Raw genomic sequence first — 13,754 nt, forward strand, 5'->3', positions numbered from 1 at the left:
TCTTTTGCCATTCTATGTGCAATCTCTCCTAGTATTTCTTTACAAAAGCCTCCTTTCCAAGCTCACCTAATCTCACCACTCCCTTCTTCCAACACCGTCACCTCTTTTTCGAAAACCTCTACAAATCTTCAACTTCGACTCCACAAGATAATGATCAGACACCCTACCAGCTGCCCCTCTCAGCACATTTATATCCAAAAGTCTCAGAAATTAAACTGGAAATTTGTTTTGTAGCCAAAGGTTCAAGGGGTTTTCAATGGATTACAATATCTATCGAGTTAAAAAAGAGTAAAAAAATAAATTTGCCATACCTCATCTTCAGGCACCCCATACTGTCTAAGTAGGTTCTTTGCATTATTAAGAGAAAGTCTCCTAAGATCAGCATCAGTTCCAGTAACAGTACGTTTTGGCTGCTGTTCCTGTTCTTCTTTATTTTGTGTGGGTTTGTTTGGGATGCGAATATAAGAGAATCCCTCACCACAACCTAGAAAATAATTAAGAATAATGTTAACAACACATAAATGAAGAGAGCATCAGTTACTGTGTAAATATTCCAAATGGGGAAGAAATAGCAGTATATACCAGTAAGTGATCTACAGTTTACATACAACTGTCATGTAACTACTCAACAACCTTCTAGTGTGGCAAGACTGACAGGGAGCTGCACTTCAATCATTGTATGCTAGTAAGAAACTGGTTTGTAACACCAAAATACAACTGAATTCAAACTGAAACAGACTACTGGGTCCTAATAAAGGTGTTTGTGATAGTGGCAGAGAACATGCGTTCATGGATTAATGTGGTACAGTAGAAAGACACACAGATTTTTCAAAGTAAAAGACCTATACACTTATCGTATAGCTGAGATGCAAATATTGTAAGTCAAAGATCTAAAGTGAAATATTTATTGCCTGTGCTTAAACACATCCATGGTACTGCTTTCAACTGTTCTAATTGGTAAGTCATTCCACATGTTAATAAAAATGTTGAAGAAAAAGTACTTTGCCTCATTTGAATTAAACATTTGCCTACGAGTTTATATCCATTACTGTGACATCAGACAACATTCCTAATCTCGTTAGACTGATGTTATCAAATATTTCTGCTTCTAAATACCTATAATAGGTATCTCCTAACCTTCATTTATTCAGCTCTCATAGAATTTGTTTTTCAGGATGGCCATCACCTTCATTCCTTGCCTCAACTCTCTCCATTTTGTCTATGCCTTCCCTCAAGTTGGCTGACCAAAACTGAATATAATATTCAAAGATGTGGATGCACCAGTGAGTTGTAAAAAGTCAGGATAATTTCCCAAGACAAATTTGAAAGCCTGCCTATAAATCCAAGAATTATGTTCACCATTTTCACTGTTTTCTGTGAATGCTTACTCTGCTCTAGGTCAAAAGATATTATTACAGCCAACTACTCCTCATTTACCTTTTAAAGCTCAACAGAATTCATAGTGTTACTTGCCTTTTCATTTCTAATAAAATTTTGCACTTATAAATCTTAAAAGTTCATTTGCCACCTGTTAACCCAGTCCCTCAATTTGCCTATGTTTATTTGAAGTTGCAAAAGTTCAGTTTCTGCTGTAGGTTCATTTCCCAACTTAGTATCATCCGTGAATTCAGACACCTTACAATGAAGCCCATTATTAGTATCAATAATATATATATAAGAAAAGACCTGGTACCAAAACTGATCCATGTGGCAAACTACTTGTTACATCTAAACATTCAGAGGCTCAACAATCAATCACTAATCTTTATTTACAGCCAGTCAGCTAACTTCCTAACCATCACAGCACGATCCTATCTACAACATGTGACTTGACTTTTGTTAGTAACCTTTGATGTGGAACTATACTGAATGCTTTTTGAAATGCTAAGTGAATGACATCATCTGATTTACTTTCATCATACATGTTGATTATTTCATGTGAGAAATCAATATGATTTGTCAAACATGACCTTTTTCTCGAAAACCCTCTCAAAATCATTAATCAAGTGGTGGTCATCTGAATGACTTACAATCTTAACCTGAATGATGGTATTCATTAGTATACCAACTACAGACATTAAGCTAATTGGACAGGAGTTTCCAAGAATTTATTTATTACCTTTTTGGAATATTGGTGTTACACTGGTAAGTTTCCATTCCTCTAAAACATTTCTCATTGCAAGTGACTTATGAAAAGAGCAGACAATAGTTTAACTGTCTCAAATTTTACCACTTTCAACATCCTTGGATAAACTTATCTAGGCCTGCCATTTTATTTACTCTCATTCCACTTAGTACTGATAGTATACCTTCACCTGTTATCTGACTATGTTGCAAAATGTTTTCCTTTGTTATCAATGAAAATGTATTCAGGACAAAAGCTGCATCTCATATTATAAATACAGATGCAAGAATTATTTTTTTCAAATCTTTGCTATGGCTTCATTGCCTTGAATCATCTCCACTTTCCGTAACCTGCAACCCAATGACTGGGTTATGACTCTCTCATATCTAGGGTTTGATTTGACGAATGAGTCTGTTAGTTTCTCTTTGTAAATCTATGTTCTTTACTATGTTATGTTGGTTAGTGGTCACTTTAAATTTCTTATGTGCAACTTTCTTAGACATTAAACACTTCTTTATGTCATTGCTACACCATGTAGACCTCATTTTGGAACAAAACTGTCTTACATGCATTGGCACATATGTTCCTTCCTCTACTTCAAAAGTATTACCAAATCTTTCTCAAGCTACATCCATGCCGATTTTAATAATAATATCATCCCAGGTTTACCTGTCAAGAGCAATGTGAAGACCCCTGAAACTTAAAGGTGGTTATCATTAGTACCAACCTTTTCTCACGCTTCAACATTATGAGTAAGATCCTCATTTGCAGCCAGAACTAAATCTGCTTTCATCGCAAAAAGGTTTCCCAACTAATTGTTTTAGGGCACTATCAAGCAAATTTAGGCAGAGCACATAGATTGTGGTACTGGAAAGGGATTCTCCCCATTTAGATACTGAAATCAACCACTATAATAAAATTTTACTTATTTCAAGCTTCTCATAATTGATTGTAAAGTTTTTTGTCTCCTTTTGTGTCTACGCTGGTGACATAGACTGCTATTTTCTTGCAAAGCTTTTCTTTAATTTCAACAAAATTGGAGCATGACATCACAGTCATCTTTACACTGTTAATACAGTGTATCTAGAAAATGCATATACAACAAAGAAATCCCTATTCTTAATATCTAACCAAGATTCCAAAATGCCAATTATATCACAATTTTCTTCCAAAGCAAATGTTACAAACTTTGAAAATTTTTCACCAACACTCCATGCATTAACATAAAATTTTCTGATATAATTATTATTATTATTATATTAGACTTTGTCGCTGTCTCCCGCATTAGTGAGGTAGTGCAAGGAAACACAAAAAAATGGCCCAACCCATCCACATACACAGATATATACATAAACGCCCACACATGCACATATACATATCTATACATATACATACACAGATATATACATACATACACATGTACACATTCATACTTGCCCCCTCCCTCTACCCGCGTGCGAGGTAGCGCTACGAAAAGACAACAAAGGCCATATTCGTTCACACTCAGTCTCTAGCTGTCCTGTTTAATACACCAAAATCACAGCTCCCTTTCCACATCTAAGCCCCACAAAACTTTCCATGGTTTACACCCAGATGCTTCACATGCCCTGGTTCAATCCACTGATAGCACGTTGACCCCAATATACCACATCGTTCCAATTCACTCTATTCCTTCCACGCCTTTCACCCTCCTGTATGTTCAGGCCCCAATTACTAAAAATCTTTTTCTCTCCATCCTTCCACCTTCAATTTAGTCTCACTTCTTCTCGTTCCCTCCACCTCAGAGCATATATCCTCTTTGTCAATCTTTCCTCACTCATTCTCTCCATGTGACCAAACCATTTCAATACACCCTCTTTTGCTCTCTCAACCAAACTCTTTTTATTACCATATATCTCTCCATATATATATGGATCATAGGGTGGGGGAGGGGGCGAAAATTTTGGGAGCCTTGAAAAATGTGTGGAAGTCGAGAACATTATCTCGGAAAGCAAAAATGGGTATGTTTGAAGGAATAGTGGTTCCAACAATGTTGTATGGTTGCGAGGCGTGGGCTATGGATAGAGTTGTGCGCAGGAGGATGGATGTGCTGGAAATGAGATGTTTGAGGACAATGTGTGGTGTGAGGTGGTTTGATCGAGTGAGTAACGTAAGGGTAAGAGAGATGTGTGGAAATAAAAAGAGCGTGGTTGAGAGAGCAGAAGAGGGTGTTTTGAAATGGTTTGGGCACATGGAGAGAATGAGTGAGGAAAGATTGACCAAGAGGATATATGTGTCGGAGGTGGAGGGAACGAGGAGAAGAGGGAGACCAAATTGGAGGTGGAAAGATGGAGTGAAAAAGATTTTGTGTGATCGGGGCCTGAACATGCAGGAGGGTGAAAGGAGGGCAAGGAGTAGAGTGAATTGGAGCGATGTGGTGTACAGGGGTTGACGTGCTGTCAGTGGATTGAATCAAGGCATGTGAAGCGTCTGGGGGAAACCATGGAAAGCTGTGTAGGTATGTATATTTGCGTGTGTGGACGTGTGTATGTACATGTGTATGGGGGGGGGTTGGGCCATTTCTTTCGTCTGTTTCCTTGCGCTACCTCGCAAACGCGGGAGACAGCGACAAAGTATAAAAAAAAAAAAAAAAAAAAAAAAAAAAAAAAAAAAAAAAAATATCTTTTTCCCTGGGGATAGGGGAGAAAGAATACTTCCCACGTATTCCCTGCGTGTCGTAGAAGGCGACTAAAAGGGAAGGGAGCGGGGGGGCTGGAAATCCTCCCCTCTCTTTTTTTTTCCAAAAGAAGGAACAGAGAAGAGGTCCAGGTGAGGATATTCCCTCAAAGGCCCAGTCATCTGTTCTTAACGCTACCTCGCTATCGCAGGAAATAGCGAATAGTATGAAAAAAAATAAAAAATAAAAAATCTCTCTTACCCTTTCATTACTTAATCAAACTACCTCACACCACATATTGTCCTCAAACACCTCATTTCGAACACATCCACCCTCCTCCGAACAAACCCAATCTATAATAGACCATGCCTCGCAACCATACAACATTGTTGGAACCACTATTCCTTCAAACATACCCATTTTTGCTCTCCAAGATAATGTTCTCACTTTCCACACATTCTTCAACGCTGCCAGAACCTTCACTCCCTCCCGACCCTGTGACTCACTTCCGCTTCCATGGTTCCATCTACTACTAAATCCACTCCCAGATATCTAAAATGCTTCACTTCCTCCAGTTTTTCTCCATTCAGACTTACCTCCCAAATGACTTGTCCCTGAACCCACTGAAGCTAATAACCTTGCTCTTATTCACATTTACTCTCAGCTTTCTTCTTTCACACACTTTACCAGACTCAGTCATCAGCTTCAGCAGTTTCTCACCCGAATCAGCCACCAGCTCTGTATCATCAGTGAACAAAAACTGACTCACTTCCCAAGCCCTCTCATTCATAAACAAATTAAACAATTTTGTAGACATCACACACTCCTGCCGCAAACCAACATTCACTGGGAACCGATCACTTTCCTTTATTCCTACTCGTACAAATGCCTTACATCCTCGATAAAAACTTTTCACCGCTAGCAACTTACCTTCTACACCATATACTCTTAATACCTTCCACAAAGCATCTCTATCAACTCTATCATATGCCTTTAGATCTAAAAGATCCATAACGTTACAAACAAATCCATCTGTTTCTAAGTTCTCACATACATTCTCCAAAGCATACACCTGATACAAATATCATCTACTACTTCTGAAAACACACTGCCCTTCCCCAATCTGATGCTCTGTACATGCCTTCATCCTCTTAATCAATACCCTCCCATATAATTTCCCAGGAATACTCAACAAACTTATACCTCTGCAATTCAAACACTCACCTTTATCCCCTTTGCCTTTATACAATGGCACTATGTATGCATTCTGCCAATCCTCAGGCACTTCACCACGAACTACACATACACTGGATATTCTCACCAACCAGTCAACAACATAGTTACCCCTTTTTATCAAATTCCACTGCAATACCATCCAAACCTGCCGCCTTGCCGGCTTTCATCTTCTACAAAGCTTTCACTGCCTCTTCTCTGTTTACCAAACCATTCCCCTAGACCCTCTCACTTTGCACACTATCTCGACCAAAACATCCTATATCTGCCACTCTTTCATCAAATACATTCAACAAACCTTCAAAATACTCACTCCATCTCCTTCTCACATCACCACTACTTGTTACTACCTCCCCATTAGCCCCCTTCACCAATGTTCCCATTTGTTCTCTCGTCTTACGCACTTTATTTACCTCCTTCCAAAACATCTTTTTAGTCTCCCTAAAATTTAACGATACTCTCTCATCCCAACTCATTTGCCCTCTTTTTCACCTCTTGCACCTTTCTCTTGACCTTCTGCCTCTTTCTTTTGTACATCTCATAGTCATTTGCACTATTTCCCTGCAAAAATCATCCAAATGCCTCTCTCTTCTCTTTCACTAACAATCTTACTTCTTCATCCCAGCACTCACTACCCTTTCTAATCTTTCCACCTCCCACCTTTCTCTAACCTAAATACATCCCATTCCTCCCCCGCTCCCCTTACGTCATTTGCTCTCATCTTTTTCCATTCTACACTCAATCTCTCCTGGTACTTCCTCACACAAGTCTCCTTTTCAAGCTCATTTACTCTCACCACTCTCTTCACCCCAACATTCTCTCTTCTTTTCTGAAAACTTCTACAATTCTTCACCTTTGCCTCCACAAGATAATGATCAGACATCCCTCCAGTTGCCCCTTTCAGCACATCAACATCCAAAAGTCTCTCTTTCACGCCCCTATAAATTAACACATAATCCAAAGATGCTCTCTGGCCATCTCTCCTACTTACATACATTTGTCATATATCAGAAATTTTCTGATATATGACAAATTTTCTGTCATCGGTATATCTGAGCAACAGTGGAAAATGCAACAGCAAGTGAGATGAAGTTTCTGAAAAATAGATGTAATACAAAAATAAAAAGAATTGGTGCTAAAGAGGGATTGCCAAATAAAATCAAATGTGATATTCTGAAATACTTTAAACAAGAAGAGAATAAATAAAAGTATCAACATATAGTTTCTTTTCTTTCTCATTCTATTGTTCTTTTTTTTATCAAAATCTGGTGCCAAAATAACTTTTCTTATAAATCACACCTGCCTGTCTTACTTGTGACTTACTTTTCAGCAACCTCTCACCCATTCCCTCAGACTTTAACAGACTATGGCACACAGAATTAAAATACTTTTTCCAAAAATTTTACTTTTTACACTAATCTTTCTCACAGAAAATTCTAATGACTATCTCTTCAATGTATGCTTTATTATACACTGTAACATTAACTCTTCTTATCTTCCAGGTAACACCCATATTCCTCTCATTTAGTTACGTTCTTAGTTAAACTTAAATAACATTCTATTCTCATGCAGGTAAAGGATTCAAACTATAAATAACAAACCTGTTGGGTCAGCAGGGCCAGTTAACTGGAGAAGACATTTTCCACGTACAGCTTGGATGTATGCACGAGTAGTATGCCAAGGGGCAACCTAAAATGGAAAATAAATCAGATTTATTGGGGAAAGAATCATATTAATCATACCTATCATACAACTCGAGAAAAAAGTGCTATATAATCTGTGTAACCAAGATCAGATCAATGAATCTAAATTCTACAAAAAAAAATTCTATCTCTGCTTCTGTACTGCTGTTACCTCCTTTTCCACATACATGTGATGGATCAGATGCATAAACACTCACTACAAAAGCCCATTTTCTAAACTATAATCGAGTATTATTATTATTATCATTATTCAGTTTTATTATACATAATCGCTGTTTCCTGCATCAGCGAGGTAGCGATGAAGACTGTGTAGAAGGAAAAAACGTTGTCACTGAGAGCAAAAATGGGTATGTTTGAAGGAATAGTTGTTCCAACAATATTATATGGTTACAAGGCATGGGCTATAGATAGGGTTGTAAGAAGAGTGGATGTGTCGGAAATGAGATGTTTGAGGACAATATGTTGTGTGAGGTGGTGTGATCGAGTAAGTAATGAAAGGGTAAGAGAGATGTGTGGAAATAAAAAGAGTGGTTGAGAGAGCAGAAGAGGGTGCGTTGAAATGGTTTAGACACATGGAGAGAATGAGTGAGGAAAGATTAACGAAGAGGATATATGTGTCAGATGTGGAGGGAACAAAGAGAAGCAGAAGACCAAACTGGAGATGGAAGGATGGAGTGAAAAAGCTTTTGAGTGACTGGGGCCTGAACATACAGGAGAGTGAGAGGCATGCAAGGAATAGAGTGAATTGGAACAATGTGGTATACTAGGGTGGATGTGCTGTCAATGGACTGAACCAGGGCATGTTAAACATCTGCGGTAAACCATGGAAAGGTCTGTAGGGCCTGGATGTGGATAGGGAGCTGTGGTTTTGGTGTATTACACATGACAGCTAGAGACTGAGTGTGAAAGAATGTGGCCTTTTTTGTCTGTTTTCCTGGTGCTACCTCGCTGAAGCAGGGGGTAGCGATGTTGTTTCCTGTGGGGCAGATAGTGCCAGGAATGGATGAATGGAAGCAAGTATAAATATACATCTGTATATATGTATATGTCTGTGTATATGTACCTATATATGTACATGTTGATATGAATATGTACAAACGCGGGAGACAGCGACAAAGTATAAAAAAAAAAAAAAAAAAAAAAAAAAAAATATATATATATATATATTTTTTTTTTTCTTTTTTGCTTTGTCGCTGTCTCCCGCGTTTGTGAGGTAGCGCAAGGAAACAGACGAAAGAAATGGCCCAACCCACCCCCATACACATGTATATACATACATCCACACACGCAAATATACATACCTGCACAGCTTTCCATGGTTTACCCCAGACGCTTCACATGCCCTGATTCAATCCACTGACAGCACGTCAACCCCGGTATACCACATCGATCCAATTCACTCTATTCCTTTCCCTCCTTTCATCCTCCCGCATGTTCAGGCCCCGATCACACAAAATCTTTTTCACTCCATCTTTCCACCTCCAATTTGGTCTCCCACTTCTCCTCGTTCCCTCCACCTCTGACACATATATCCTCTTGGTCAATCTTTCCTCACTCATTCTCTCCATGTGCCCAAACCATTTCAAAACACCCTCTTCTGCTCTCTCAACCATGCTCTTTTTATTTCCACACATCTCTCTTACCCTTACGTTACTTACTCGATCAAACCACCTCACACCACACATTGTCCTCAAACATCTCATTTCCAGCACATCCATCCATCTGCGCACAACTCTATCCATAGCCCACGCCTCGCAACCATACAACATTGTTGGAACCACTATTCCTTCAAACATACCCATTTTTGCTTTCCGAGATAATGTTCTCGACTTCCACACATTCTTCAACGCTCCCAGAATTTTCGCCCCCTCCCCCACCCTATGATCCACTTCCGTTTCCATGGTTCCATTCGCTGCCAGATCCACTCCCAGATATCTAAAACACTTTCCTTCCTCCAGTTTTTCTCCATTCAAACTTACCTCCCAATTGACTTGACCCTCAACCCTACTGTACCTAATAACCTTGCTCTTATTCACATTTACTCTTAACTTTCTTCTTTCACACACTTTACCAAACTCAGTCACCAGCTTCTGCAGTTTCTCACATGAATCAGCCAACAGCGCTGTATCATCAGCGAACAACAACTGACTCACTTCCCAAGCTCTCTCATCCCCAACAGACTTCATACTTGCCCCTCTTTCCAAAACTCTTGCATTCACCTCCCTAACAACCCCATCCATAAACAAATTAAACAACCATGGAGACATCACACACCCCTGCCGCAAACCTACATTCACTGAGAACCAGTCACTTTCCTCTCTTCCTACACGTACACATGCCTTACATCCTCGATAAAAACTTTTCACTGCTTCTAACAACTTGCCTCCCACACCATATATTCTTAATACCTTCCACAGAGCATCTCTATCAACTCTATCATATGCCTTCTCCAGATCCATAAATGCTACATACAAATCCATTTGCTTTTCTAAGTATTTCTCACATACATTCTTCAAAGCAAACACCTGATCCACACATCCTCTACCACTTCTGAAACCACACTGCTCTTCCCCAATCTGATGCTCTGTACATGCCTTCACCCTCTCAATCAATACCCTCCCATATAATTTACCAGGAATACTCAACAAACTTATACCTCTGTAATTTGAGCACTCACTCTTATCCCCTTTGCCTTTGTACAATGGCACTATGCACGCATTCTGCCAATCCTCAGGCACCTCACCATGAGTCATACATACATTAAATAACCTTACCAACCAGTCAATAATACAGTCACCCCCTTTTTTAATAAATTCCACTGCAATACCATCCAAACCTGCTGCCTTGCCGGCTTTCATCTTCCACAAAGCTTTTACTACCTCTTCTCTGTTTACCAAATCATTTTCCCTAACCCTCTCACTTTGCACACCACCTCGACCAAAACACCCTATATCTGCCACTCTATCATCAAACACATTCAACAAACCTTCAAAATACTCACTCCATCTCCTTTTCACATCACCACTACTTGTTATCACTTACCCATTTGCGCCCTTCACTGAAGTTCCCATTTGCTCCCTTGTCTTACGCACTTTATTTACCCCCTTCCAGAACATCTTTTTATTCTCCCTAAAATTTAATGTTACTCTCTCACCCCAACTCTCATATATATATATATATATATATATATATATATATATATATATATATATATATATATATATATATATATATTTTTTTTTTTTTTTTTTTTTTATACTTTGTCGCTGTCTCCCGCGTTTGCGAAGGTAGCGCAAGGAAACAGACGAAAGAAATGGCCCAACCCCCCCCCCCATACACATGTACATACACACGTCCACACATGCAAATATACATACCTACACAGCTTTCCATGGTCTACCCCAGACGCTTCACATGCCTTGATTCAATCCACTGACAGAACGTCAACCCCTGTATACCACATCGCTCCAATTCACTCTATTCCTTGCCCTCCTTTCACCCTCCTGCATGTTCAGGCCCCGATCACACAAAATCTTTTTCACTCCATCTTTCCACCTCCAATTTGGTCTCCCTCTTCTCCTCGTTCCCTCCACCTCCGACACATATATCCTCTTGGTCAATCTTTCCTCACTCCTTCTCTCCATGTGCCCAAACCATTTCAAAACACCCTCTTCTGCTCTCTCAACCACGCTCTTTTTATTTCCACACATCTCTCTTACCCTTACGTTACTTACTCGATCAAACCACCTCACACCACACATTTTCCTCAAACATCTCATTTCCAGCACATCCATCCTCCTGCGCACATCTCTATCCATAGCCCACGCCTCGCAACCATACAACATTGTTGGAACCACTATTCCTTCAAACATACCCATTTTTGCTTTCCCAGATAATGTTCTCGACTTCCACACATTTTTCAAGGCTCCCAAAATTTTCGCCCCCTACCCCACCCTATGATCCACTTCCGCTTCCATGGTTCCATCCGCTGACAGATCCACTCCCAGATATCTAAAACACTTCACTTCCTCCAGTTTTTCTCCATTCAAACTCACCTCCCAATTGACTTGACCCTCACCCCTACTGTACCTAATAACCTTGCTCTTATTCACATTTACTCTTAACTTTCTTCTTCCACACACTTTACCAAACTCAGTCACCAGCTTCTGCAGTTTCTCACATGAATCAGCCACCAGTGCTGTATCATCAGCGAACAACAACTGACTCACTTCCCAAGCTCTCTCATCCCCAACAGACTTCATACTTGCCCCTCTTTCCAGGACTCTTGCATTTACCTCCCTAACAACCCCATCCATAAACAAATTAAACAACCATGGAGACATCACACACCCCTGCTGCAAACCTACATTCACTGAGAACCAATCACTTTCCTCTCTTCCTCTCTTTTTTTTTGCTTTGTCGCTGTCTCCCGTGTTTGCGAGGTAGCGCAAGGAAACAGATGAAAGAAATGGCCCAACCCACCCCCATACACATGTATATACATACGTCCACACACGCAAATATACATACCTACACAGCTTTCCATGGTTTACCCCAGACGCTTCACATGCCCTGATTCAATCCACTGACAGCACGTCAACCCCGGTATACCACATCGATCCAATTCACTCTATTCCTTGCCCTCCTTTCACCCTCATGCATGTTCAGGCCCCGATCACACAAAATCTTTTTCACTCCATCTTTCCACCTCTAATTTGGTCTCCCACTTCTCCTCGTTCCCTCCACCTCCGACACATATATCCTCTTGGTCAATCTTTCCTCACTCATTCTCTCCATGTGCCCAAACCATTTCAAAACACCCTCTTCTGCTCTCTCAACCACGCTCTTTTTATTTCCACACATCTCTCGTACCCTTACGTTACTTACTCGATCAAACCACCTCACACCACACATTGTCCTCAAACATCTCATATATATATATATGAGGGGCAAGTATGAAGTCTGTTGGGGATGAGAGAGCTTGGGAAGTGAGTCAGTTGTTGTTCGCTGATGATACAGCGCTGGTGGCTGATTCATGTGAGAAACTGCAGAAGCTGGTGACTGAGTTTGGTAAAGCGTGTGAAAGAAGAAAGTTAAGAGTAAATGTGAATAAGAGCAAGGTTATTAGGTACAGTAGGGTTGAGGGTCAAGTCAATTGGGAGGTAATTTTTTTAATGGAGAAAAACTGGAGGAAGTAAAGTGTTTTAGATATCTGGGAGTCGATCTGGCAGCGGATGGAACCATGGAAGCGGAAGTGGATCATAGGGTGGGGGAAGGGGCGAAAATCCTGGGAGCCTTGAAGAATGTGTGGAAGTCGAGAACATTATCTGGGAAAGCAAAAATGGGTATGTTTGAAGGAATAGTGGTTCCAACAATGTTGTATGGTTGCGAGGCGTAGGCTATGGATAGAGTTGTGCGCAAGAGGATGGATGTGCTGGAAATGAGATGTTTGAGGACAATGTGTGGTGTGAGGTGGTTTGATCGAGTAAGTAACGTAAGGGTAAGAGAGATGTGTGGAAATAAAAAGCGTGGTTGAGAGAGCAGAAGAGGGTGTTTTGAAATGGTTTGGGCACATGGAGAGAATGAGTGAGGAAAGATTGACCAAGAGGATATATGTGTCGGAGGTGGAGGGAACGAGGAGAAGTGGGAGACCAAATTGGAGGTGGAAAGATGGAATGAAAAAGATTTTGTGTGATCGGGGCCTGAACATGCAGGAGGGTGAAAGGAGGGCAAGGAATAGAGTGAATTGGATCGATGTGGTATACCGGGGTTGACGTGCTGTCAGTGGATTGAATCAGGGCATGTGAAGTGTCTGAGGTAAACCATGGAAAGCTGTGTAGGTATGTATATTTGCGGGTGTGGATGTATGTATATACATGTGTATGGGGGTGGGTTGGGCCATTTCTTTCGTCTGTTTCCTTGCGCTACCTCGCAAACGTGGGAGACAGCGGCAAAAAAAAAAACAAAAAATATATATATATTCTTTCTTTCTTTCAAACTATTTGCCATTTCCCGCATTAGCGAGGTAGCGTTAAGA

The 13,754-nt window shown here is 40.3% G+C and overlaps 1 protein-coding gene across 1 annotated transcript in view; it reads right to left on the reverse strand.

Annotated features, from left to right (window-relative positions):
* Taf1 (TATA-box binding protein associated factor 1) overlaps positions 1–13,754 on the reverse strand; it is a 323,621-nt gene that overhangs the window by 155,789 nt on the left and 154,078 nt on the right. The window contains exon 18 of the mRNA XM_071676313.1: positions 312–484. Within this exon, the coding sequence (XP_071532414.1) occupies positions 312–484 (173 nt within the window). The remainder of the gene's footprint in view (positions 1–311; positions 485–13,754) is intronic.

The sequence above is a fragment of the Panulirus ornatus genome, chromosome 1 (genome assembly GCF_036320965.1).
Source record: "Panulirus ornatus isolate Po-2019 chromosome 1, ASM3632096v1, whole genome shotgun sequence".
Taxonomy (NCBI): domain Eukaryota; kingdom Metazoa; phylum Arthropoda; class Malacostraca; order Decapoda; family Palinuridae; genus Panulirus; species Panulirus ornatus.